Below are 26,025 nucleotides of genomic sequence, written 5' to 3'. Positions count from 1 at the left end.
CTTCTGGTCCCGCGAACTCTTGCGCCCCGCACGCCCCTGGCGTCGGAGCTTTGGGCTCCGGCTCCCGGCCGTCCCTCTGGGTCTCTGAGGCGGTGCCACCGGTCGGGCGCCGGGCTTGAGCCAGTGGAGCTGTGCGGGCCTCGGGGAGACGCGCCGGCCGCCCCGGGCCTGCGCGCGGGCTCTCCCAGGGCGGCCGACCGGGCCTCCGGGCGGGCTGCGGCTCGGGCGGGCGGACGCGCGCGCACTGCTGTCACGGCCAGAGGTGGCCCCGCGTCTCTGCAGGTGGAATGGTTTCCCACCTTGCAATGTGCGGCTCGGCTGTGCTTCACCGACTCCTGTCAGAGACCTAGTCAGGGCCCTCGGGTTTCCAGTGGGTGACTTGGGGTGACAGTTGTGTGTGATCCCGAGGTGCGAGTCCACGGTCTCCAAGCCTACTTCGAACATTTATGCAATCTTGGTTTGTAGGGATGGTGATGTGGTCGAGGGTCTAGTTATAAAGACGTCCTTTAAGGGTCCTTTTTTTTTTTTTTTTTTGGTTTTTCGAGACAGGGTTTCCCTGTGTAGCCCTGGCTGTCCTGGAACTCACTGTGTAGACCAGGCAGGCCTCGAACTCAGAAATCCACCTGCCTCTGCCTCCCAAGTGCTGGGATTAAAGGCGTGCGCCACCACGCCCGGCCCGAGGGTCCTCTTTTTGGCGGCAGGAACTTGTATAATTTTTCTTAAATTCTCTCAGCCATCGGTGCATTTGTTGAAAATTACCGCATCCTGAACTTGTACGATCAAACTGTTCGGAGGGTCATTCTGTTGCTTGTAAACTTGCCCTGGTGATTCCCCCGAGTTATGTGTGGGAGATGTGTCAATGTACATTGAGCCTTCATTCTTTGTGACCCGTGGCTCATGCTGTTACCAGAGGAAGCATTCAGGAGTTGTTAGAACTGTCACTGTGACTGCCTTTTAAAGACAGAGTCTTGCTCCGTGGCCCCGGCTCACCTGGAACCTGGAGCATTTCTCCTGATTCAGTATCCAGTGTGGTGGGAATTTCAGGTGTGAGCACTGCTCCAGGATTGAGCTGCCACCTTGTTGGTGTAAGATCCGAGCACAATCAGTCTGGGTCTTAAGGCTGTTTAGAAGTTACTCTTACTAGTAGAGATACAGTTAATTTTCACGAATTTCAAGAAAATGCAAAACTTCCTGACGTTTCTTTTGAATGAGTTTGCAGTCTTCAGTGTCTGTTTCCCTGGCTCTACCTCCTTTTCCCATGAAACCTGCTTGCTTTTACTGTCAGACCCCTTCAGGAGTAGACTCTCATAACTTATCTTCCTGGTATAAATTTTTCTTTTTTAAACTATCTTAAAATGAAAAAAATATATATATACACATATACACACACACACACATATATATCACATTTTATTTTATGAGTGTTTTGCCTATGTGTACGTTTGTGCACCATGTTCACGCTTGATGTCCACAAAAGTCAAGGCACTGAATTCACTGGAACTGAAGTTAAAGATTGTGACCTCCTTGTGGGAGTTGGGAATCAAACCCAGGCCCTCTGCAAGAACAGTAAGTGCTCTTAACCACTAAGATCTCTCTCTAGCCCTCCCTTCCTGGTATACTTCAGTCTTTTCTGCCCTCATCTCTTCACTCTTGAAGGTCATCAACAGTCTTTTCTTGGCCTTATCAGGCTGGGCATTAAACGTGCTTTGTTCTTTCCTGAAACTCCTGTTTGTTCTTTTCTTCCTGTCTTGCAGAGAGATCATAACTTTATTGAGAAAACAGTGACAAAGGACTGGGGAATGGAAGGGTTTCTCAGGGAGGAATTCTCTGTTATGTTTCTTTCTTGTTGTTATTCTCTTTTTCTAGGTAGGGAAAGAGTTTATGGTACTGCTTTACCTTTCTTGGCTTCCTTGAGCACTGCATACATATGGTGCACAGACAAATATTTAAGCAAAACACCCATATACATAAAATAAAACAAGCAAAGTCGTAGAACTTGCACACTGTAATTTCGGCACTTTGGGATGTGGACGTAGGAAGATCAGGAGTTCAAGGTCATGCCTGGTTACATAGCTAGGATATGTGAAATTTTTGTCTCAAAAGAGCAAGGATGGGGCTAGAGAGATGGTTCAGCAGTTATAGCATTGACTGCTCTTCCAGAGGTCCTGTGTTCAATTCCCAGTAACCTTTATGGTGGCTCACAGCCATCTGTAATGGGATCTGATGCCCTTTTCTGGTGTGCATGAAGACAGCAACAGTGTACTCATATACATAAATAAATCTTAAAAAAAAAAAAAGAACAAGGACAAAAATTTCGGCCACTGTCTAGTCATTAAAGTGTAAGGAAATTGGAACTCACGGTTTGGATGGGTTAAAAGTATGGTTTTCTATGCCTGCCCTTCCTCTGAATAATGACACAGCGACCTTTATATTTATTGAAATCTTTAGGCACTATAGCTGGACAGATTCTAAGATGTAGGTGTATATTTTTTAACCTCCCCTCTAGCCCACCACCCACGAGAGGCGGTGGAAAAGAAGGGTTATTCGGATACAGGGGAAGTGGACCTGTTTAGAAAGAGTTCTTTGGGGCAGTTCCAGTCTTCACTGTTCTCAGTTCAGTCCACTAGCAAAAGCTAAACACCAATCAGTAGCTGCAGACCAGTCCACTCCGTAAACACTACACACAAATCAGCAACTGCAGTTCAATCCGGAAGAAACCCTGAGACTTGACAACCGGCCCAAGTCCATGAAAGTGGCAAGAAGCCACAGGAACCTCACTGTAAGTTCTTTTTCGAGTTTCTATGAAGTCACCATAATGAAGCTCAGTAATGCAATGTAAGGCAAGCCAGTGCATGCATGTCGTCAGCGAAGAGTAGTGAGGCAGCACAAAGCGAACCAATGCTTGATGCTCCCTCTGTCTGTGGGGTCATATTTATATTCCTTCTAAACACCATGCTTCTCATGTCTTCTATAGAAAAACATCCTTTTACCTGTGTGCCCCAACAAAACATCATTTGACATAGCCGACTTTGTGAAGAAACCAGAAATTTCAACTTCACTAAGGTGTTTTAACCGGACAATGCTGGCCTGTAACCAGATCTCTGTTTGCAGAATTCAGCATTTGAATACACAGTGCATAAAAAACATCTTCCAACAGGATGGTGGAAAACATAATTCTAAGAAATTACCATGCACATTGATACTGATGATTGTGATATAGGAACTCCTTTTTTCAAAGACTAATTTGTATAGTTTAAATTTTTTTGAAGTAAAAATTTAGGTAGGGAGCTTTTGTTTCTGTTATTAGATTATCTAGGAGGATCTTGAGTGTATTACCATGCTGAGGAGACGGGGCAAATGGCAGGGAATTCCAGAGTGTGAAAGAGGCCAGTGGATTGGGCTGGAGTGCAGAGAAGGAAGGATGAGGGTTCTAACACTTGTGGAGAGACTAGACTCACCCTGCTGAAGGTTTCAGGAATGAGCTGGGAGAGCTGTCTGCTTAGTGAGGGAAGCAAGCAGGTAGGTAGAAGGCAGAGAGAAGAGCATGTTGTGGGCTCAGAACCCTGAGTAGAGCTGCTTAGCCCTGGCACAGGCAGCTAACCTGAGTCACAGAGGAGCAGGGGTGTCTTAGGGTTTCTCTTGCTGTGATAAAGCACCGTAGCCAAACCCTTGGGGAGGAGAGGGCTTATTCCATCATCTGACTCTCAAGTCCATGGTCCAGGAAAGTCAGGGCACTGAAGGCAGGAGTGGATATGGAAGCCACGGATGCGGTCTGCTTCTTGGCTTACTTCCAGAGCTTGTTCAACCTGCTTTTGGTTAAGAGTCTCGCTTTATAAGACACACCTGTCTCTGCCTCTTGAGTGCTGGGATTAAAGGTGTGCACCACTATGCCTGGTTCAGTCTGTTTTCTTTAAACACTGCCCAGTGGTGGCAGTGTCTATAGCTGGGCCTTCCCACACCAATCATTAATCAAGAAAATATTGATGTTATTTCTCTGGCAGCAAAATTAGCCAATTTAAGCCGATTAGAGTGAATAAAGGCAGGTTTATTGGGAAGCAGCTCTCAGGTGGGTTCACTGGTCCCAAGGGTTGAGGCCAGGCAAGTCACCATTGGAAGGAAGACAGAAGGAGGGGGGAAGAGAAAGAAAGAGTGTGGGCTCTGTGGTGGGGGGTGGGGGTGGGGAGAATGAATATGAGAATGTATGAGAATGTAGAGCGGGGCGGGGAGAAGAAGAGGGAAGAGACTAGAATGATTGGCTTATATAGGAAAGACCCTCTGGGGAAGGGGAAGCCCAGCCTCTGGGTTGAACAGTTTAGATAGAAGACAGGCTATGCCAGGTAGGGACTGAGGGATGCTACGAGGGTTCAATATTCCCCTCAGCTGTTTGTTCCAGATCTGAATCCCAATAAATACATCATAGACTTGCTCACAGATTAATCTGATGGGACGTTTTCTCAGTTGAGTTGACTCTGACTTGTGTCAAGTTGATATAAAACCAGCCAGCCCAAGGGTCTTTAACAAGCATGAACAAGTGGCAATGGTTGATAATGGAATAAGATGGCCAGACAGTAGAACAGGTAAGATAATTCTCCAGTTGAGAGTTGTGTTTCCATTGCAGGTGGAGAGAATGTTAGTAAAGGGGTGTGTATTTAACTTAGAAGTGTAGCCTAGAGGGCCTTGTGGAGAATTTAAGGTGAGGTTGGGTAATAGATAGAAAGTTTTATGAAGATGAGACTTCAGAAAACTGCTCATGTAGAGAAGTTTGTATCTTTGTTTTTGTTTTTGTTTTTTTTGGGTTTTTTTGGTCTTGGATTGTTTTGAGACATGGTTATATGGATCGCAGGCTGTTCTGCAATTCAGAATCCTGCTGTAGCTTCTCAAGTGCTGGGTCTTAGTTGTGTGTTGCTAGACCAGACTGAGACCCATCAGATAGAGCCTCATAGGAAGCAGAAATAATAACTGATTTCCACTTGCATGAGATTTCTCTCTACACCCTGTCTGCCAAGATTGTAGTTCTGAGCACTAAGATAGATGGCCAGTGGTTAAGAGTATTAGCTGTTTTTAGAGGGCCGTGCTTTGATTCTCAGCACCCATAGGGTGGCTCACAACCATTTGTAACTCCAGTCCTAGTGGATCTGACACCCTAGCCTGACCTCCTCAGGGACCACACATATATATGGCACACATATACATGCAGACATAATATATGTATGTATGCAATATATCTTTTTTTTAAAAAAAGATTGCAGTTCTGAGAGTCCTCTCTGATAGTGTGTATGTGTGTGTGTCTTTGGTCTTAGAGGACATAGACCAATGGGGAGTCTAAGTCCAGATGCTGATAGTGGAGGTGGCGGCAGCCCTGATTCCCACATATCTGCCACCCTGTGTCTTAAGCTCTTTAATGCTGGCATAGTCTGCCAGTAGGTCAGCCTTTAGTTTCTTGAGACTTGACAGTATTCCTGTTAGATTTTTGCCAATATCCTGCTTTTTTTCCCCCGAGACAGGGTTTCTCTGTATAGCTTTGGTTGTCCTGGAACTCACTTTTTTGACCAGGCTGGCCTTGAACTCAGAAATCTGCCTGTCTCTGCCTCCCAAGTGCTGGGATCAAAGGCGTGCGCCACCACGCCCGGCTAAAACCCTACTTTTAAATTTTTCAGCCAGTAGTTACTTCTTGTTTACTGGACCATACCAGATCAAATATTCAGAGTTCCTTGTGGTTGGATTCTTCCTTCAGTTCCTGTACTTGAGTCTGTATTACCTTCCTAAGCAGATCTGATAGTCAGATCTGTTCTGTTGTCTTTAGTATGTGTGCTTTCTATATTTTCTTCTTCTCCTCCTCCTCCTCCTCCTTCTTTTTCTTTCTTTCTTTTTTTTTTTTTAAAAGATTTATTTAACCAGGCCTCGGTGTCGCACGCCTTTAATCCCAGCACTCGGGAGGCAGATGCAGGTGGATTTCTGAGTTCGAGGCCAGCCTGGTCTACAGAGTGAGTTCTAGAACAGCCAGGCCTACACAGAGAAACCCTGTCTTGAAAAACAAAACAAAACAAAAAAGACAAAACAAAAAAAAAAGGATTTATTTATTTATTATATGTGAGTACACTCTAGCTGTCTTCAGACACTCCAGAAGAGGGCATCAGATCTCATTATGGATGGTTGTGAGTCACTGTCTTAGTCAGGGTTTCTATTCCTGCACAAACATCATGACCAAGAGACAAGTTGGGGAGGAAAGGGTTTATTCGGCTTACACTTCCATACTGCTGTTCATCACCAAAGGAAGTCAGGACTGGAACTCAAGCAGGTCAGAAAGCAGGAGCTGATGCAGAGGCCATGGAGGGATGTTCTTTACTGGCTTGCTCAGCCTGCTCTCTTATAGAACCCAAGACTACCAGCCCAGGGATGGTCCCACCCACAAGGGGCCTTTCCCCCTTGATCACTAATTGAGAAAATGCCTTACAGCTGGATCTCATGGAGGCATTTCCTCAACTGAAGCTCCTTTCTCTGTGATAACTCCAGCTGTGTCAAGTTGACACAAAAAAATAGCCAGTACAGGGGCTGGAGAGATGGCTCAGCAGGTAAGAGCACTGACTGCTCTTCCAGAGGTCCTGAGTTCAATTCTCAGCAACCACATGGTGGCTCACAACCATCTGTAATAATATCTGACGCCCTCTTCTGGTGTGTCTGAAGATAGCTACAGTGTACTCACATAAATAAATCTTTAAAAAAAAAAAAATAGGGCTGGTGAGATGGCTCAGTGGGTAAGAGCACCCGACTGCTCTTCTGAAGGTCCAGAGTTCTAATCCCAGCAACCACATGGTGGCTCACAACCATCCGTAACGAGATCTGGCGCCCTCTTCTGGAGTGTCTGAAGACAGCTACAGTGTACTTACATGTAATAAATAAATAAATCTTTAAAAAAAAAAAATCTTTGGAAAAAAAAAAATAGCCAGTACAGTCACCTTTGGAAGAGCAGCCAGTGGTCTTAACCATTGAGCTATCTCTCCAGCCCCTGTTTTCTATGTCTTTGTCTCTGTCCAAACATCACCCCTCCAAGGCTCAACTTACATCCTACTTTCAGTATGATTCTTTTCTTTAGCCTATTAGGTTTATTATCTTTTTTTTTTTTAAAGATTTATTTATTTATATTTATTTATATTTATTTATATTTATTTATTTATATTTATTTATTTATATTTATTTATTTATTTATTTATTTTTTTAAAGATTTATTTATTCAGACACTCCAGAAGAGGGCGCCAGATCTCGTTACGGATGGTTGTGAGCCACCATGTGGTTGCTGGGATTTGAACTCTGGACCTTTGGAAGAGCAGTCGGGTGCTCTTACCCACTGAGCCATCTCTCCAGCCCTAGGTTTATTATCTTGTAGAACTATGTACGACTTGTGTGTAAACGATAAGATAAAGCCCCTTTCCTTCTTTCCATGGAAAAGTGTCTAATATTTGAACCTCTATGCTTGCCTCTTTCACTGGGCTCTGGGTCTCGCCTCTTGTCTTCCTAAGCACTCCATGCTTTGTTGATGCATTTTTCTGGCTCTTCAGCTGCATTATTCACACCAGAAGTGGAACATTCTCTTTGTTTGAGACAAGTCTCTCTTTGTTGTCAGGTTTGCCTTGAACTTGAGATCTTCCTGCCTCAGCCTCTGGAGTGCTGGGATCACATGTGTGCATCATCATGACTGGCTGAATTCTGTCATTTCTGCTTCCAGAACAGTATGTTCATTTTCCTGACTTCTCTGCCGTGTTCAGTCTCAGCCACTGTGATGCTGAACTGCTGGAGGATCTTCCTTTTTCATCTTTTTCTTTCATTCACCATCCTCTCTCCACCGTGGAGCCAGACTGACCTTTGAAAAACATGCACGATCATTTGATTCCCTTGCTTTAGTGATTTTGTTTGTTTGTTTGTTTATTATGGCATTCAAGTATTATAGAATTGACTCCTGCCTGTTTTTCTCAGGTTTGTCTTAAGCATTTTCCCTTCCATCACTATATCGTAGCCCCTGCCTTCATTTTTTTTGGAGGGGTGGGGCTCATCAAATTGGTTTGTCTTATTTAAGGGTCTTTCCATATACTTACCGTTCTGTCTAAACATTCATATAGCTGTTTTCTTTTCATCTGCCGATGTTATTCTCATGCCTCACCTTCCTGACCTTCCCACTGCTCTTCCTTATGCCCCATTTCAAAGTGCCTTCACATACTAAGCCATCTCATTGCTTCTTACATTTCTTTCTGTCTATGTCTGTCTGTTTCTATCTTTAGACAAGATCTCCGACCCCAGCTGGCCCTGAAATCCCAGTGTAGCTGGCCCTGAAATCCCAGTGTAGCTGAGGATGACCTTGAACTTCTGCGGATCCTCCTGTCCTCACTTTAGGTTTATAGGCTTGTGCTGCTATCTTCCTGTGTGTGTGTGTGTGTGTGTGTGTGTGTTGTTTTTGAGACTTGGTCTCTTTGTAGTCCTGGCTGTCCTAGAAATCTCTATGTAGACCAGGATGGCCTTGAACTCAGAGATCCTACCTCCAGGGTGCTGGGAATAAAGGCATGTGCCACCATGTCTGGCTTTTTTTTTTTTTTTAAGCAGAATTTGGAACATAGGTCTTCAAATATATGTCGCATAAAGGGCTATTGTTCTATGTTAAATCTTTTTCTCATTAGTCCTGAGAACGGACTTACATGGAATGAATTTTTTTTCTTTCTAGTTCATATTCTTTGGATCTTCTCAGCTGAGTGAAAACGTATCTTCCAGGTGGTGATGCTTTACCGGTTGCTCTGTATTGTCCAAAGACAAAGGACTAGCCCAGGATGGCTGACCTGGTCATCAGCGAGAAGCAGCACATCAGCTGCGGAGGCGCATTCTATCGCTCTGCCTGCCCAGGCCCAGGTGGTCATCTGTGGAGGTGGAATCATGGGTACATCTGTGGCCTATCACCTCTCCAAAATGGGATGGCAAGATATTGTCCTTTTGGAGCAGGGCAGGTAAGGATCAAATTGACTTGCCTTGGGGTTTGGCTGCAATGACAGTACAGGGCTTTGTCACTCCCTGTCTTTTTCATAATGTCATCCCCATAGCTAATCTAAATGTTGCTCACTAGTGTGAGAAGACCCAAGGTGAAATATGCACCGTGTTTAGCCATGTTCTAGCACTCATGTTTTCTGCATTGTAGAGGTAGCAAGCAAATTTCAGCAGAGTGTCTTTAAGACAAGAATTCACAGCGCAGCTCATCTTCCTCTTCACACAGTACAGTTGTGTCTTGTGGTCATGAGCTGAACAAAAGAGGTTACACCTGCCCATGTTCTTTTACTAATTTTTGTTTGACTCAGTATAGTTTTATATTTGCAGGGCTTAAGAGACAGCCCAGCAGTTAAGAGCACTGGCTACTCTTCCAGAGGACCAGGGTTTGGTTCCCAGCACCCATATGGCAGGTTATAGCCATCCACCTAGGTCATACGTGGATCTGTAACTCCAGGTCCAGCAGATCTGATACCCTCTTTTGGTCTCTAGTCATGAAGCACTCATGTGTTATGCAGATATGTGTAGGAAAAAACATCCAAACAAGTAAAAATAAATACATTTTAAAAAATTAACCTGGTAGAGCTCATAACTGTCTGTAACTTCAAGATATGACACCCTCACACAGGCACACAGACATTCATGCTGACAAAAGACCACATAAGTAAATTATTAAAAAATTAAAAATAAACTATTGTATATGTGTGGGGTATATGTGTATGATCTCTCATCTACCTTTGTTTTGGGGGGATGGGTAAGGATTTAAGATTTATTTATTTTGTGTATATGAACACACTGTAGCTGTCTTCAGACACACCAAAAGAGGGCATCAGATCCCATTACAGATGGTTGTGAGCCACCATGTGGTTGCTGGGAATTGAAATAGGATCTCTGGAAGAGCAGTCAGTGCTCTTAACCTCTGAGCTGTCTCTCCAGCCCAGGATTTTTTATTGTGATTTTGTGTGTGTGTGTGTGTGTGTGTACATACATGTACATGAGTGCAGGTGCCAGAGGCGTCAAATAAACAGGAGTTAACAGGAAGTTGTGAGCTACGGAGTGGGTGCTGGGAGCTAAACTCGGTTCACTTAGAAGAATAAAGGTTCACTTAACTACTGAGCCATCTCCTTTGTTTTTTTGTTTATTTTTGTGTGTATGGCTGTTTTGCCTACATGTATGTCTATATATAGCACATACATGCCTGGTGCCTGTGGAGGCCAGAAGAGGGTTACAGATGGCTCTGAGCAACTGTGCAGGTATTAGGAATCAAACCGAGGTCCTAACTGCTAAGACAGAATGTTACTATGTTGTTCTGGCTGGCCTGGAACTCAGCGATCTGCTTGCCTCTGCCTCCAGAGTGCTGAGATTAAAGGTGTGTGGTTCCTTGCCTAGCTGGGGTTATAGACGATTGTGAGCCACAATAGTGAGCCAGTGTGTGGTTGCTGGGAATTAGACCTGGCTTTTGTAAGAACAACCACTGCTGTTAATCCGATGAGACTTCTCTCATCTTGGAACCTGAACTTAGACCCACAGATATAAGTGAGTCTTTCTAACAGAATTTTGCATCTATGTTGCAGGCTGGCTGCTGGCTCAACAAGGTTCTGTGCTGGCATCCTAAGCACTGCTAGGCATTCAAGCATTGAACAGAAGATGGCTAACTATTCAAACAACCTCTACCATCAGTTAGAACAAGAAACAGGGATCCAAACAGGTAAGCAGGTAACCTGCTGTTTGTTAGTCTTCCTGTCTCTAAACCCTTACTCAGCAGTTACTGCCTCTGCTTCTGTACTCTGTCGGACCTGATGACTAAGACTTGTGCTGGAGGGGGCACTGGCTGCTCTTCAGAGGTCCTGGGTTCAATTCCCAGCAACCACATGGTGACTTACAACCATCTGTGGTGGACTCTGATGCCCTCTTCTGGTGTGTCTGAAGACAGCTATTATATATGCATATACATGAAATAAATAAATCTAAAAAACAAACAAACAAACAAACACATTTGTGTTGGAGGATTTGCCAAGCCAGAGTGTTCCTTTCAGCACGTCATGTAGCTGGTTTTCACCTTCTTTACGTACAGGCTGAGGAGATTGCAGTCAGTAATCCCAGGTCATTTTCAGAGTCTATAATTTTTTTGGTGGGAGTAGGGAGTGTATTGCACCCAGGGCCTGCAAATCCTATCATTGCCATGATATGAAAGTCGTTAGTGTATTTCACTTGTTTAAGTATAGTAAATGGAAGCACTTAGCTCTTAAACAAAGAGAAGGAGACTGTTCAGGTGCTTAGCAGGTAAATCATAGCTCAACTCATAAAACTCTACCAATTAATATTATGGGATATGGAAATATATTGTCTGTGTAGTTAGGGGAAAGAAGACTTAGAATTATAAATTAAGTAGCTCTGTAATAGTACTGGAGCTAGTGAGGAGACCAGCTAGGGGAATCTAGGGAGACTGTCTGAACTGTTTGGGTCCAGGAATTGCCCTGCAAACCACGCAAACACTTTCCTCAGTTAAACAGGGATGGTTTATTGAATGCACACCCCAAGACTGATCAGCCAGGGCAACAGCTCAGGCTGGAGAGCTGAATCCACATGGTGGACATTTCTCAGGGCCAGCTTATAAAGGCTAAAGCTGTAAAACCCACAGTGAGCGCATATGCAGGTGCAGGTGCTGGAAGTGCTGCCTGGTGGCCAGCCCTGACTCAAGCCGTTTTAGACATAACATTTTATATTGACCTTTAATTTGACGGGTCCTATGTGAAGCTTACAGTTATGAAGTTTAAGATTAATAAACCTTATAACACACAGAACATAACAGTGGTATGTAGTCAGCATAACTTTTATAACACACAGAACATAACAGTGGTATGTAGTCAGCATAACTGAACTTGGCCACCGAAGGCTCTGAAATGAACTTAGTGAAGGTAGTTCCACAACATTGTCCTTGGTTTTTTGTTCTTAGTGAATCTTTCTTTTCTTTTCTTTTTTTCTTTTTCCTTTCTTTTTAGAGACAGGGTTTCTCTGTGTAACAGTGGTCCTGTAACTCACTCTGTTGATAAGGCTGGCCTTGAACTGACAGACATTGCCTGCCTCTGCCTCTTGAGTGCTAGGGTTAAAGGTTTGTGTCACCACTGCCCAGCTATAATTTTCCTTTTTTTAAGATTATATATTGTATGTCTGTGCCTGTCTGTATGTGTGTATGTACAAATATGCATACATGCACCCTCAGAGGCCAGAAGAGATGTTTGCTTTGTGCAGGACAAGTGAGAGATTCTCCATTTTGGTTGGACTGAATCTGATGGCAACATACAGTGCTTGAGTCAAATATTAGCCAGTCTGAGTCAGATGTCTGTAGGGCAGGCCCAAGGTGAAAGATGGGTTAGCCTAGCATTAGATCCAGGTCACAGCCTAGAACCCCTCATTGGCTTGTCTTTTATGCTTGTGAGGCAGCAAAGACATAGAGAATACTGCAGAGTTAGGCAGGGGGTGTAGGGTTTTGCTTTAACCTGTTGTTTTCACTGGAGTGGACCAGTAATGGATGAAAGGAAGCCTGGGAACTTCAGTGGTGGAGAGTTTCTGGTGTTTTGTTTGTTTTGTTTTTGAGCCACAGTTTCTCTGTGTAGCCTTGGCTGTCCTGGGACTTGCTTTTTTTTTTTTTTTTATATTTATTTATTTATTATATATAAGTACCCTTTAGCTGTCTTCAGACACTCCAGAAGATGGCATCAGATTTCATTACAGATGGTTGTGAGCCACCATGTGGTTGCTGGGATTTGAACTCAGGACCTTTGGAAGAGCAGTCAGCGCTCTTAACCGCTGAGCCATCTCACCAGCCCTGAGACTTGCTTTGTAGACCAGGTTAGCCTTGAACTCAGAGATCCACCTGCCTCTGAGCGCCAGGATTAAATGTGTGCGTCACCACACCTGGCTGAGATTCTCTGTTAAACAGTGTACATAGGCTTGTGAAACAGCTCAGAGGGTAGAAATGCTTGCTACCAAGCCTGACAACCTGAGTTCAGTACCTGGGATCCTACGTGGTAGAAAGAGAAAATTGACCCCTACAAGTTGTCGTCCTCTGGCCTCTGTGAAAGTGCAGTGGAACACACAAGCTCCTTCTGCCAAAAACAATAAATAAAAATGTAATGCATTTTAAAGAGGCAGAGAGCAGTATAAGTGTGTAAGCTACCATGATACTTGCTGCTGTATTTTTACTTTTTCTATTATTTGTGTGTATGATATGCTTGTGTGTATGTGTGGTGATTCCCTTTAGGCTTCACCATAGGCAGAACAAAACAATCCACGAAAAGATAAGAACAAAATTCAGCTCAAGACTTCCAGAGTCTGACCCAGGTCATTGTACTTTAGTTATATTTAAGCACAGCACAATTTTGGAAAAAAGTCTTTAGATAACAATTAATTCTGTCCTAAGTACACAATTTTAGACATGTCTACCCTGGGATTCTTTACAAAGAACAGCTAGCTTATTTCACAAGAATGGGGACTGTTGACTCAGAGATAGTGCCCATGATTTAGGGTCTGGGGGTCTTGAGTGAGGTAAAGACAACACCCATAGGTGTCAGGGTTGTCTCAACCCTAAGATGTAGAGTTCCTTCGGCTGCTGTAAAGCACAAGTGACGTCACTTAGAAGAATGGGCTGTGCAGTGCTCAAGATCTGGGCTAAGTAAAAACATAAATTCTGGGAGATATGGGCAGAGCCTGTCTCCTCAGTCGGCAAAGGATCACCAGGTTGTAAAACTACATCATTCGTGGCATTCCCGGGAGAGTAGCTACGCATCTCATCCCTTGACGAGGTAAGCTGTAACTTTCCTGGCTCCTCGAGTGCTGTCAGTGTGCACAAGGCCTTTTCGCCTTCTGCATGTATGCAGAGGTCAGAGGACACTCGAGAGTTGGTTCTCTATGTGTACTTTGTTGAGGCGGAGTGTCTTGTTTGTGCCATTCTAGATTAGCTCACTCACCAGCTCTGAGAAGCTCTTCTGTCTTCACCTCCCATCTTGCCATAGAAATGCTGGAATTATAGATGCTAGCCAGGGAATCCACTTTTTATGGGCTCCAGGGATTTCACTAAGGTTACCAGGCTTCCATGACAGGAACTTTTATAACCAATGAAGCATCCTGCCAGCCCATTCTCTGTTTTGTTATTAAAGTTGAAAACACATATATAATCTAAATTTAATGAGAAGACTATGACCTTGCATTCCTAATCCTCTTGCTGCCTTCTTCCAAGTACTGGGATTAGAGATGTCTGCCATCACAACCATAGTTCTTCCAATGGCATGTGACAGGATTTTGTCAAGTAAGTGGAACACTAGGACTAAAAGCTGATAGTTTTTCAGTGGGTTGAGGACGTAGTCTTTGCCAGGTATATGTGAAGCTCTTAGTTTGATTCTTAAAAGTGTAGAAAATATAAATGGAAAGTAACAGTCTTTACTGATTTAACAGTTTTAACAAGCACCAACTCTATCTGACTCTAATTCCTGGGTTCTTCATGATAGGAGAGAATCAGCTCTTCCAAGCTGTCTTCAGAGCTCCGTGTGTAGGCTATGGAATGTGAGCATCCACACTAAATAAATAAATAAATAAATAAACCAATTTACTTTTATTTTTAAAAATTATGTGTGTGGGGGTATGTGTACATGAGTACAGGTGCCCATAGGGGCAGAGAAGTTGGGTCTCCCTAGAGCTGGAATTAAAGGAAGTGTGAGCTGCCTGATGTGGGTGCTAGGAGTTGAACTCAGATTCTTTGGAAGAGAAGTATATGCCCTTAACTGCACCTAGCTCTCTATCTCCAAATAAATATTTAAAAAATTTAAAGCTACTATCTGCTGAATTTTTGCAAAAGAAATACAGAAAAACAAAGCTACTGAGATTGATAGGTGGGAAACAGTATATAACAGCTGCAATCAGGAAGGGTAGTGTAACTTTCAATAATTTTGGTTTTAAAAATCATGTAGGACAGGAGAGGTGTCCTGAGTTCAATTCCCAGCAACCACATGGTGGCTCACAACCATCTATAATGAGATCTGACTCCCTCTTCTGGAGTGTCTGAAGACAGCTATAGTGTTCTTACATATAATAAAAATAAATAAATCTTTAAAAAAATCATATGTAGTTGAGTGTAGTGGTGCATGCCTTCAGTTCCGGCATGCGGAAGGCAGAGGCAGGTGGATCTTTCTGAGTTCAAGGCCAGGCTGGTCTACTGAGGGAGGTCCAGGACAGCCAGGGCTACATAATGAGACCCCTGCCCCCAAATTCATATAGATATTTTCAAGATTAATTTTTTATGGGTATGTCCTGGTTACTGCTGTATTGCTGTGAGTAGACATCACGACCAAGGCAATTTATAAAATAAAGTGTATAGTTGTCAGGAAATATGGCAGCAGGCAGGCATGGTACTGGGCAGTGGCTGAGAACTTGCATCTGATTTGCAAGATGAAGGAAGAGAGAGTGTGAACTTGGTGTGGTGTGTACTTAAAACCTCAAAGCCCAACAACCCCAGTGACACACCTTCTCCACCAAGGCCACACTTCCTAATCCTTCCTAAATGGTTCCCAGTTGGGAAATTCAACATTCAAATATAGGAGTCAATGAAGACCATTCTCATTCAAACTACCATGTTATATGACAATTTTGCCTGCTGCAAGTGTATATGTATATATATGTACAATGTATGTGCCTGGTGCCTGTGGAGGCCAGAAGAGGTGGCTGGAGGAACTGGACTTACAGGTGGTTGTAAGACATCATGTAGGTTCTTGGAACTGATCGTGGATCCTCTGAAAAGAGTATCAAGAGCTTTTAACTGCTGAGCTATCTCTCTAGCCTCACTTCTGAATCATTTTAACATTTATATACTCAAATATAAAGTCTTGAAGGATGGGAAGAGACCAACAGTATTTTAAGTGCGTAACTATTATACTCAAGGTAAAAGAATTAGATTAGGGAGATTTTTTTTTTGTTTTGTTTTGTTTTATGGTTTTTCGAGACAGGGTTTCTCTGTATAGCTCTGGCTGTCCTGGAACTCACTCTGTAGACCAGGCTGGCCTCGAAATCAGAAATCCGCCTGCCTCTGCCTCCTGAGTGCTGGGATTAAAGGTGTGCGCCACCACTGCCCGACTGACTAGGGAGCTTTTGACCATGGTATGTTTTTTTCTTTTTTTTTTCTTTTTCTTTGTTTTTTTGTTTTGAGATTTATTTATTTATTATATGTCTCTATGGATGGTTGTGAGCCATTGTGTGGTTGCTGGGATTTGAACTTATGACTTTCAGAAGAGCCGTCGGCACTCTTAAATGCTGAGCCATCTTTCCAGCCCAGTATGTTTTTATTTCTATGGGTTGTCTTGTTTTGTTTTGTTTTCCAGACAGGGTTAACTCTGTATAGCCCTGGCTGTCCTGGAACTCATTGTGTAGACCAGGCTGGCCTCAAACTCAGAAATCCACCTGCCTCTGCCTCCCGAGTGCTGGGATTAAAGGCTTGTGCCACCACGCCTGGCTTATTTTTATGTTTGAGCTGGACTTGAACTCAGACTCCAGTGACCCTCTTACCCCAGCTTCTTGTGTGTCTGAGATTGGAATATGCCCATTTTTGACCAAGGTGTTTAAACTGTTCCCTATTAGCCTAAAGACAGATAACATTTGATAGAACTGACCCTTAATTAACAGTTTTGTTTCCTGAGGAGATGTGGACACTTCTATTTTTTTCTGTCTATCCTCAAATGCAGCAAATGAGTAATGTATGACAGTAACTGGAGAATAATACATTACGGATAAAGGGAAGCAGGCATTTGGTGTTGGAAAAGGAGGGCATATTACTTGTTGCTGGTGACAGAATGTCTGACAAGCCACGTAAAGGTCTGTTTTAGTTTATGGTTTGAGCGCACAGATAGTGGCTACACAAGAGTGAGGAAGGCATGGTGGCAGGAGCGAGAGGTGACTTGTCACCTCACCTTGTGTCCACAGTTAGGAAACAGATGAGTATTGCTGTTGTACTTCCTTTCTTTTTGTGTTTGTTTGTTTGTTTTGTTCTTTCAAGACAGGGTTTCTCTATATAGCTTTGGCTGTCCTGGAACCTACTCTGAAAGACCAGGCTGGCCTCGAACTCAGAAATCCACCTGCCTCTGCCTCCCAAGTGCTGGGATTAAAGGCTTGCGCCATCACCGCCTGGCTTACTTTCCTTCTTTTTATTTTCTGTGGAACCCCAGCCCATGGGATGGTGTTTCTAAGTAGAATAGGTCTTTGATCTTTAGTTATGCCTCCCTGGAATAATCTCACAGACATCTCAAGACTTTTGTTTTCTAGGAAGTTCTTTTTTCTTTTTTTAAGATTTATTTATTTTATGTATATGAGTATATGAGTACACTGTCGCTGTACAGATGGTTGTAAAACAGCATGTGGTTGTTGGGATTTGAGTTCAGGACCTTTGGAAGAGCAGTCAGTGCTCTTAACCGCTGAGCCATCTCTCCAGCTCCTTCTAGGAAGTTCTAAATCCTGTCAGGTTGACAATCAAGATAACCAGTAGGTTAAAATACCTAGAGAGGCTCATGCTTGTAATCTCAGTGTTTTGGAGGCTGAAGCAGGAATGAGTGTTGCTGTGAATTCCAGAACAACTTGGATTAAAGAGATAGACTTTGTTTTAAAAACAGAACAGGGAGTTGGAGAGATAGCTCAATGGTTACAGCATTTTCTGCTCTTCCAGAGAGGAGAGAGAGAGAATATGAGAGTGTAACCGTGTGGGCCTTTTCTTTTCTTTTTTTTAAAAGATTTATTTATTTATTTCTATGTATATGAGTACACAACTGCTCTCTTCAGACACACCAGAAGAGGGCATCAGATCCCATTACAGATGGTTGTGAGCCACCATGTGGTTGCTGGGATTTGAACTCAGTACCTTTGGAAGAACATTCGGTGCTCTTACCCACTGAACCATCTCACCAGCCCTCACATTGTTTTTCACTAGCTCATAACTCAGTTATCCAGTTTATACTCTCCTAAGTTCTGCCACTTGGCTGGTTGCCTCTCCTTAGTTTCATCCATCCACGTCTTGGTGGCTGACTCTCCCATGCCTTTCTCTCTCCCAGAGTTCCTCTCTCTGTCTAGAAGTCCCACCTTACTATTCTGCTTTTTGCTATAGGCCATAGACTTTTAACCAATGAGAAGGTGATGGAGAACAATGTTTCCAAAATACTAGGGCAGGAGATGCTTAACAATACCAAAATTTTGTCTACAATCAGATCTCTGCTGGGTCAGAAATCAGAGACAGTCGTTCCTACATGAAAATAGTATCCCTACAAGAGAAAGCTGGTGAAATGGCTTGGTAGCTAACACTTCTTGCTGAACCCATAGTAGAAGGAGAGAACTGACCCCTGAGAAGGCTGTCCTCCGACTATCACACACATGCTGTGGCATTTGTATATCCACTCATCTATATACATTAATAATACTTTTTTTGAGATAGGGTCTCACTATGTAGCCTTGGCTAGACTTTAACTTGCTATGTAGACCCTACTGGCCTTGAACTCACAGATTCACCTGTCTCTGCTTACCAGGTGCTGGGATTAAAGGCATGTGCTATCAGGTCTGGCTATAAAAAATTTGTTTTAAAAGGAAAAAAAATGAACATGAAAGAAGATGAGTTAGAGATGCCATTGCATCTTGGTTTCAGAAAAACCTTCCCACTCAAGAGGAACCAAAACTTATTAAATCACTTAATTCCAGGAAACTTCCAGCTACAAAGAGGCTAGGGAACCAAGACATAGGGAAGATGAATAAGCCGTCCAGACATTACTGCTTCTCCTGGGGACGAGAATCTTCCAGTCATTCACCTGCTTACTCAAGACTAAATGTTTTAAGAGGGTCCACTTGCCTGTGTTTAGATAGCAGCTTGCTGTTTGGCTGTTCTGGGGAAGGAGTATGAATCTGACTGACTCTTTGGTAAACAATGTTAGGAATGGCTTTCACTAAGGAGTGTACTCCACCATGACTGAAAGGGAAAATGAATGAAGAAAGGAATGAGCTCTCACCCTAGTAAACTTTCAGCCATAGTAGCTTTCATTATCATTTTGAAGGTTTTTATATATGTTAGAATTCTAGTTGACTCTCACAAAGCTGTGAGCTAAGAGTAGTTATGTCTCTGATGTGTTTAAATTTTGCTAGATGATTCATAATAGGTATAACCTGTAAATCTAGTGGGTCCCATTGGACTGCTCATTTGATTGACTTTTCTCACAGGTTACTTAAGGACAGGCTCAATCTCTCTGGCCCAGACTCAGGACCGGTTGATCTCTCTGAAGCGTATCAACTCAAGGCTGAAGTACGTAAGAGTTCTATACACTCTTAGATTAAGACTACACACCCCTCCTGACTTTGCCACAGAGCCCATAAATGTCACTGTCCCTTGTGTTCTATGGCAGTGTTGTAGGTATCCCTTCTGAGATCATCTCCCCGAAGAAAGTGGCTGAACTTCACCCTCTCCTCAATGTGCACGATCTGGTCGGGGCCATGCACGTTCCTGAGGATGCAGTAGTGTCCTCTGCTGATGTGGCTCTGGCCCTGGCAAGTGCTGCCTCCCAGAACGGTGAGCAGGTTTCTGTTTGTTTGTTTATATATTGGCTTATTATTGTTGTTGTTGTTATTATTTTGCATGAGTTTGGAAGGAAGGGGTTATCTAAGAGAGTGTATCACAGTAGGTACTAAGACCAGCTTAGGTATGGGGAAAGAAAGGTATGAGATATTATTCAGTTTTCCAGCTTTGACCACTGCACTGTGTTGTTACAAAGCACACAAACACTGATCTCAGTCAGACAGGGATGATTTATTGAGCCTACACCCCAGGACTGATCAATCAGGGCCAGGGTCCAGATTCGGGAACTGAACCATGATCCTGAATTAAGATTCTACAGTTTTTTGTTTGTTTGTTTGTTTTCGAGACAGGGTTTTTCTGTATAGCCCTGGCTTCCAGGAACTAACTCTGTAGACCAGGCTGGCCTCGAACTCAGAAATCTGCCTGCCTCTGCCTCCCAAGTGCTGGGATTAAAGGCATGTTTCACCACGCCCAGCTCTACAGTGTTTTTAAGCCTAAAATCTACAAACACTGTGCCAAGTTATTCCACCAATCAGGACTTATGGATAGGGGATTTTCTTAGGGACATGTCTTTGTTGTAAGGAAACTTATCCTGCTCCCATTGGTTGGGGTATTCAACTGTGACAGGGAACTTGCCTTGTTCATGTTCTAATTTGTCTACGAGGATGGAACTTGTCTTAACTTGCCAACCAGGGTGTCAGTTGCCCATGTACATGTCTGTCTTTGCCAAGTTAGGATGTCAATTCCCTGGGAGGATTTGGGAACTTAAACTTTACTCGACCCCTACTCAAAGGGGACGTCTTATTCCAAATAGTTTCTTATATTGGTGCAGTTCCTCTCTTATGTTGGGGTTCATCCCAGGGGTAGTTTATAAAAGCAAATACTGTAAACACTTATACATAGGTACAGGAAGTGCCACTGGGTGGTTGGTTTGGGTCCAAGCTTATTGTGGGTAACAATCCAAAGCAGTTCTACTGACTTCTATCATGATTGGTTTCCAAGGGCACAGAACATTAAATAGTATCCGTTTGTTCTAAGGACCTACTTGTGCTGATTAATACATGTCAGACTTACGAGAGTCCCTGCTCTTTTTTTTTTTTTTTTCGAGACAGGGTTTCTCTGTATAGCCCTGGCTGTCCTGGAACTCACTTTGTAGACCAGGCTGGCCTCGAACTCAGAAATCTGCCTGCCTCTGCCTCCCGAGTGCTGGGATTAAAGGCGTGTACCACCACTTATCTTTTTAAAAAACCTTATTTATTTATTTATTTAATACATATGAGTGCTGTATCTGAATGTATGCCTACACACCAGAAGAGGTCATCAGATCCCATTACAGATGGTGTGAGCCAGCATGTGGTTGCTGGGAATTGAACTCAGGACCTTTGGAAGAACAGTCAATGTTTTTAATGGCTGAGCTATCTCTCTAGCCCCCCAAGAAACCTTAATTTTGTAACATCAAATAATTTGCCTTCTTTTTTAAAAAAAAAAAGATTTATTTTATGTATATGAGTACACTGTCAGTGCTCTTAACCACTAAGCCATCTATCTCTCCAGCCCTTGCCTTCCTTTTCTTTTTGGTTTTCTGCGACAATTTCTTTATGTAGCTCTGGATGTTTTGGAACTTGCTCTGTAGACCAGGTTGGCTTAGAACTCACAGAGATCCTCCTGCTTCTGCCTCCCAAGTGCTGGGATCAAGGCCTGCATCACCAGTGTGTGGCTAATAACTTGCCTTCTTTTTTTCTTTGTTTTGAAATAGGTGTTCAGATTTATGACCGGACAAGTGTTCTTCACGTACTGATCAAAAAAGGTCAAGTTACTGGTGTGGAGACAGACAAAGGACAGATCGAATGCCAATATTTTGTCAACTGTGCTGGGCAGGTAGGTTGGTAACAGTACTACTGGGTTTATGACTTTATTTAAATTTGTACTTTTTACTGTAGAGATACAAGATTACCATTTTACTGAGATACTGCACTGCTTATTTGGAGTGGGTCATCCAGAATTATGTTCTAAACACAAAACCTAGTCCTCAGATATGAGCAGCTAACAGTAGAATTTCCCCACACTGGGTGAAGTAGTGTACTGTCTTAGTCAGAAGGCTACTGACTGTGTTTCTGTTCCTCTTCTCACCCACAAACTGTCCATTGTAGTGGGCATATGAGCTGGGTCTGTCCAACGAGGAGCCGGTTAGTATCCCGCTACATGCCTGTGAACACTTCTACCTTCTGACTCGTCCCTGGGACACCCCTCTGCAGAGCAACACACCAAGTGAGGACTTGTATTTTTTTTCTTTCTTTCATTCTTCTTTTTAAAAATAATTTTATCTCCTCGCTAGCTAGTATCCTGTCCTTTGAAAGGAAAACTTCATTAAGGACATATTATGTCTAGAAGCCTTTTTTCTTTTCTGGAGCATGTTACAGGGAAGTGGATCCCATTCTAAATTTCCTTTGATTACTTCTTAGGAAAAGATAGCCAGAATGGAGATGCCACCAAGAATGTTCTTGCTTTTTGGTTTTTGTTTGTTTGTTTTTGAGACAGGGTTTCTCTGTAATAGCCCTAGCTGTCCTGGATTCGCTTTGTAGACCAGGCTGGCCTCAAGCTTACAGAGATCCACCTGCCTCTGCCTCCTGAGTGCTGAGATTTATTTTTTTTTCCCAGAAAGCTTATTTTAATCCCCAATATATATAGTTCATTGAGAATTTGGAATATACATCTTGTGCTTTCATCTTCAATGGTGTCAGTTGTAGAAGTGTATAGGTCGTCCATGTACCTAGTGGTTTAATGGTTATAAGCCACGGAATGAAGAAAAGGTGGGCTACTTTACTCCTTCCTTGCTTGGCCGGTAAGTCTCTCTGTCTGCCTTCCTTTCTTTTCTTCTTCTTCTTCTTCCTCTTCCTCCTCCTCTTCTCTCTCTCTTTCTCTCTCTTTCCTTCCTTCCTTCCTTCCTTCCTTCCTTCCTTCCTTCCTTTTGTTTTGGGGCAGACAGTAGCCCTGCCTGTGCACCAATTCACTCTGTAAACCAGACTGGCCTTGAACTCAGAGGTTCACCTGCCTCTACCTCCCGAGTGTTAGGATTAAAGGCGTGTACCATTACTGCCTGGCTTATATTTTATTTTTTTGAGACAAGAGTCTTATTGTGTAGTCCTGGCTGGCCTGAACTCACTGTTGTGGGCTTGGAGGCAGAGGCAGGCATGCTGAGCTTAGGAGGGTTTTGATATCATTTCAGGGAATGAACTCTGCTAGTCTTTCTGTTAGACTTTGGCGAGGCACAGTGCCACCATAGTTTAGTTTGATTGTGAGGTGGTGGCAAAGCTTTTAGATTCCTGGTAATGTTTGGGATAATCAGAGAAACAATCTTTTCTGTAATCTTGAGTGGGAAGATCCTTCCCCCTGACTTCCAATGTTTTCTCTTTCCATTTTTTTCTTTTTTTTTTTTTTTTTTGAGACAGGGTTTCTCTATGTAGCCTTAGCAGTTCTGGAACTCACTCTGTAGACCAGGCTGGGCTCAAACTCTCAGAGATCCACCTGTCTCCTCCTCCAAAGTGCTGGGATTAAAGTCGTGCGCCACTGCTGCCTGGTTTTCAGTAGAAGTGTTTTAATGGATGCCTGTATTTATTGGATGCTGCACTGTTGGTAAGGCAGTCTCTCCATCTAGGAATCTGGCTGGTCTCTAACCCCTTGTTTTTCTCCTTTGTCCCACTTCTTTGTTGCTTCTCTTCTTCAGCCATTGTGGATGCTGATGGAAGAATTTACATTAGGAACTGGCAGGGTGGCATCTTGTCTGGAGGCTTTGAGAAGAACCCCAAACCTATTTTCACTGAAGGCAAGAACCAGTTGGAAATTCAGAACCTTCGTGAAGACTGGGATCACTTTGGTATGTGAAGTCAATTATAACAACAGTGTCATCTACTTATCTAAGATGTTACGTTTTTCAAGGTATTTTCTTTTCTTTTTTTTTTTTTTTTTTAAAGATTTATTTATTTATTATATGTAAGTACACTGTAGCTGTCTTCAGACACTCCAGAAGAGGGCGCCAGATCTCATTACGGATGGTTGTGAGCCACCATGTGGTTGCTGGGATTTGAACTCTGGACCTTTGGAAGAGCAGTCGGGTGCTCTTACCCACTGAGCCATCTCACCAGCCCTCAAGGTATTTTCATGAGTAGTTATTTATCTTTAAGACAGCTCCAGCCAGGCGGTGGTGGTGCACGCCTTTAATCCCAGCACTTGGGAGGCAGAGGCAGGCAGATTTCTGAGTTGGAGGCCAGCCTGGTTTTCAGAGTGAGTTCCAGGACAGCCAGGGCTACACAGAGAAACCCTGTCTCGAAAAACCAAAAACCAAACCAAACCAAAAAAAAACAAAAGGCAGCTCCAGAAAGTACAATAGTAATCATGAAGGGTAGTCTAGCGTTTGCCTGAGCTAAGGATATGGTTATGGTTAGCTCATGGAGGCAGGGGTCTACAGGCTTGCTGAATGAGCTTGACTGGCTTATTTAAATCACTGCTGAAACTTTAGACTAGAAGGGGGACTTTCTTTTAGTAAGACTTACTGAAATTGAAGAGGTTTCTACAAAGCCAGGCTTGGTGTGACGTATTCCTGCTTGTAATCGCAGCATGTGGGAGGCTGAGGCAGGAGGATTGTAAAAGTAGATTATTTTGCTGATGTGGTCTTTATTAAGACTTTAATTCTGTCGTTTTTGAATAATTATTGTAGTTACATGGTTATAAATTGAAAGGATATGAAAAGATCTCCTAATTTTTCTTCCATCCTTGGTTGGTTTTTAAAAGAACAAATCGCTGCTTATGGGAAACTAAACCCTTGTGCCCATCAGCCAGTTAATCCTGTTTCCATCAATTACTGCTGTCCAAAGGGACAGTGGGCAGAGATAGCATAGAACAAATGCAAACTTGTTCTTAAATCCATCTCACTGTAGGAAACACTATTTTTCATGGAGACCTTCCCACAGGCCTTGACCCCTTCAAGATTACTGCTTGTCACTTTCTGTGTTCCTTTTGTTGTGTGGCTTCTTGCCTTTGTAAAGTATGATTTTCTTACTCTGCATGCCAGGCATTTTGTAGGTGTGTTCTGTAATTCTACCAATTTTCGTCTTTCTGATAACCAAATGACTCTTAGAACGTACTCCTCTAAAGAATTTTTTGGAAGGAGGAGTAAAAAGTATAAGTACTTGAAGAAGTTTAATTCCCTAAAGGTGAGGACTGTTTGGGTTTGTTTTGATTGCTCAGAGCCCCTGTTGAGTTCCCTCCTGCGTAGGATGCCAGGATTGGAGACTCTGGAGATTTTGAAGTTGGTGAATTGCCCTGAGACCTTCACACCAGACATGAAGTGCATCATGGGCGAGTCTCCTGTAGTACAGGGCTACTTTGTCCTGGCAGGGATGAACTCTGCTGGCCTGTCGTTGGGTGGAGGAGCTGGAAAGTAAGTCTTTTTTATGTAGAGTCACCTGTGGACGCTTTAGCTTGCTAGGTTCTTCCTTTTTAGAGTATTCATTGTTAATATGTCTGTGACCAGATAGTAATATAAATAACTGTATTATCTTCAAGGTAATTACTTCATTCATGTTCCATAAATGTTACTGAATATAATATTTTAGGAACTCGGTCATTTATTTAGCCACAACCTGTGGAAAAAATTTTAATATTTCAGTTTCTATCAATGTTAATGTTTTGATTGAGTAAGGTTAGAAGTAGCCAGGTATGGTAAGTGAAATAGGCAATCAAGATAGGCAATTAAATTTGTAGTTTAAAAATAGGTAGTTAGGAAAGTCCCAGCTGGGGAAGCAGAGGCAGGTAGATCCTTACAAATTTGAGGCCAGCCAAGACTTCATAGTAAGACTTTGTTTTGAAAAGAAAAAGATAAGCCAGTTACAGAAGGATACAAATACTGTACAATTCCATTTATGTGAGGTATTTAGGGTAGTCATAGAAACAGAAAGAAAAATAGTGGCTGCTGGGGGAAGAAAAAATGTGGAGTTATGTTACATAGGTCTGCTGTCTCAGTTCTGCAGGATGGAATGAGCGCCTAAGTGGACTGTGAGAGGCTACACAGCAGGGCATGTGTGCTTGACTCCACTGTGCCACACACACGTAGTAGTTGATCAGCTGTATGCTTACAGGTCCAACTCTTGGGAGGATCAGGAGTTCACGGTCGACCTCAGCAGCATAGGACACTTTATTCTCAGGTTAAAAAGAAGCTGGTTATCTGGATATGGTGGCACGTGCCTGTAATCCGCTTACTTAGGGAACTGATGGAAGAGGACTGTAGTGAGCGAGGCCAGACTGGACACTTAGTGATTTCTATTGAGCCTGGGTTAAGAGTGAGAAAGCGGGGGTGGGTGGATGGGTGGGTACTTTTGGGATAGCATTTGAAATGTAAATGAAGAAAATACCTAATTAAA

At 43.1% G+C, this 26,025-nt stretch overlaps 1 protein-coding gene across 2 annotated transcripts in view; it reads left to right on the top strand.

The window, feature by feature from the left end:
- Window positions 1–26,025, top strand: part of Pdpr (pyruvate dehydrogenase phosphatase regulatory subunit) — a 46,483-nt gene that overhangs the window by 217 nt on the left and 20,241 nt on the right. Inside the window, exons 2-9 of one of the 2 annotated variants that reach the window (XM_085843569.1) lie at window positions 8,758–8,987; window positions 10,596–10,729; window positions 19,258–19,339; window positions 19,440–19,603; window positions 21,366–21,487; window positions 21,760–21,877; window positions 23,334–23,483; window positions 24,854–25,046. In XM_085843569.1, coding sequence (XP_085699695.1) covers window positions 8,764–8,987; window positions 10,596–10,729; window positions 19,258–19,339; window positions 19,440–19,603; window positions 21,366–21,487; window positions 21,760–21,877; window positions 23,334–23,483; window positions 24,854–25,046 — 1,187 coding nt within the window. In that variant the 5' untranslated portion in view covers window positions 8,758–8,763. Of the gene's footprint in view, window positions 1–8,710; window positions 8,988–10,595; window positions 10,730–19,257; window positions 19,340–19,439; window positions 19,604–21,365; window positions 21,488–21,759; window positions 21,878–23,333; window positions 23,484–24,853; window positions 25,047–26,025 lie in introns of both variants that reach the window. The other variant, XM_085843570.1, reaches the window with a different exon arrangement.

Source organism: Mus caroli, unplaced genomic scaffold (genome assembly GCF_978045245.1).
Source record: "Mus caroli unplaced genomic scaffold, Mus_caroli_1 scaffold_10, whole genome shotgun sequence".
Lineage (NCBI taxonomy): Eukaryota > Metazoa > Chordata > Mammalia > Rodentia > Muridae > Mus > Mus caroli.
The sequence above is the reverse complement of the archived record's forward strand: the minus strand, read 5'-3'. Positions and strand labels throughout refer to the sequence as shown.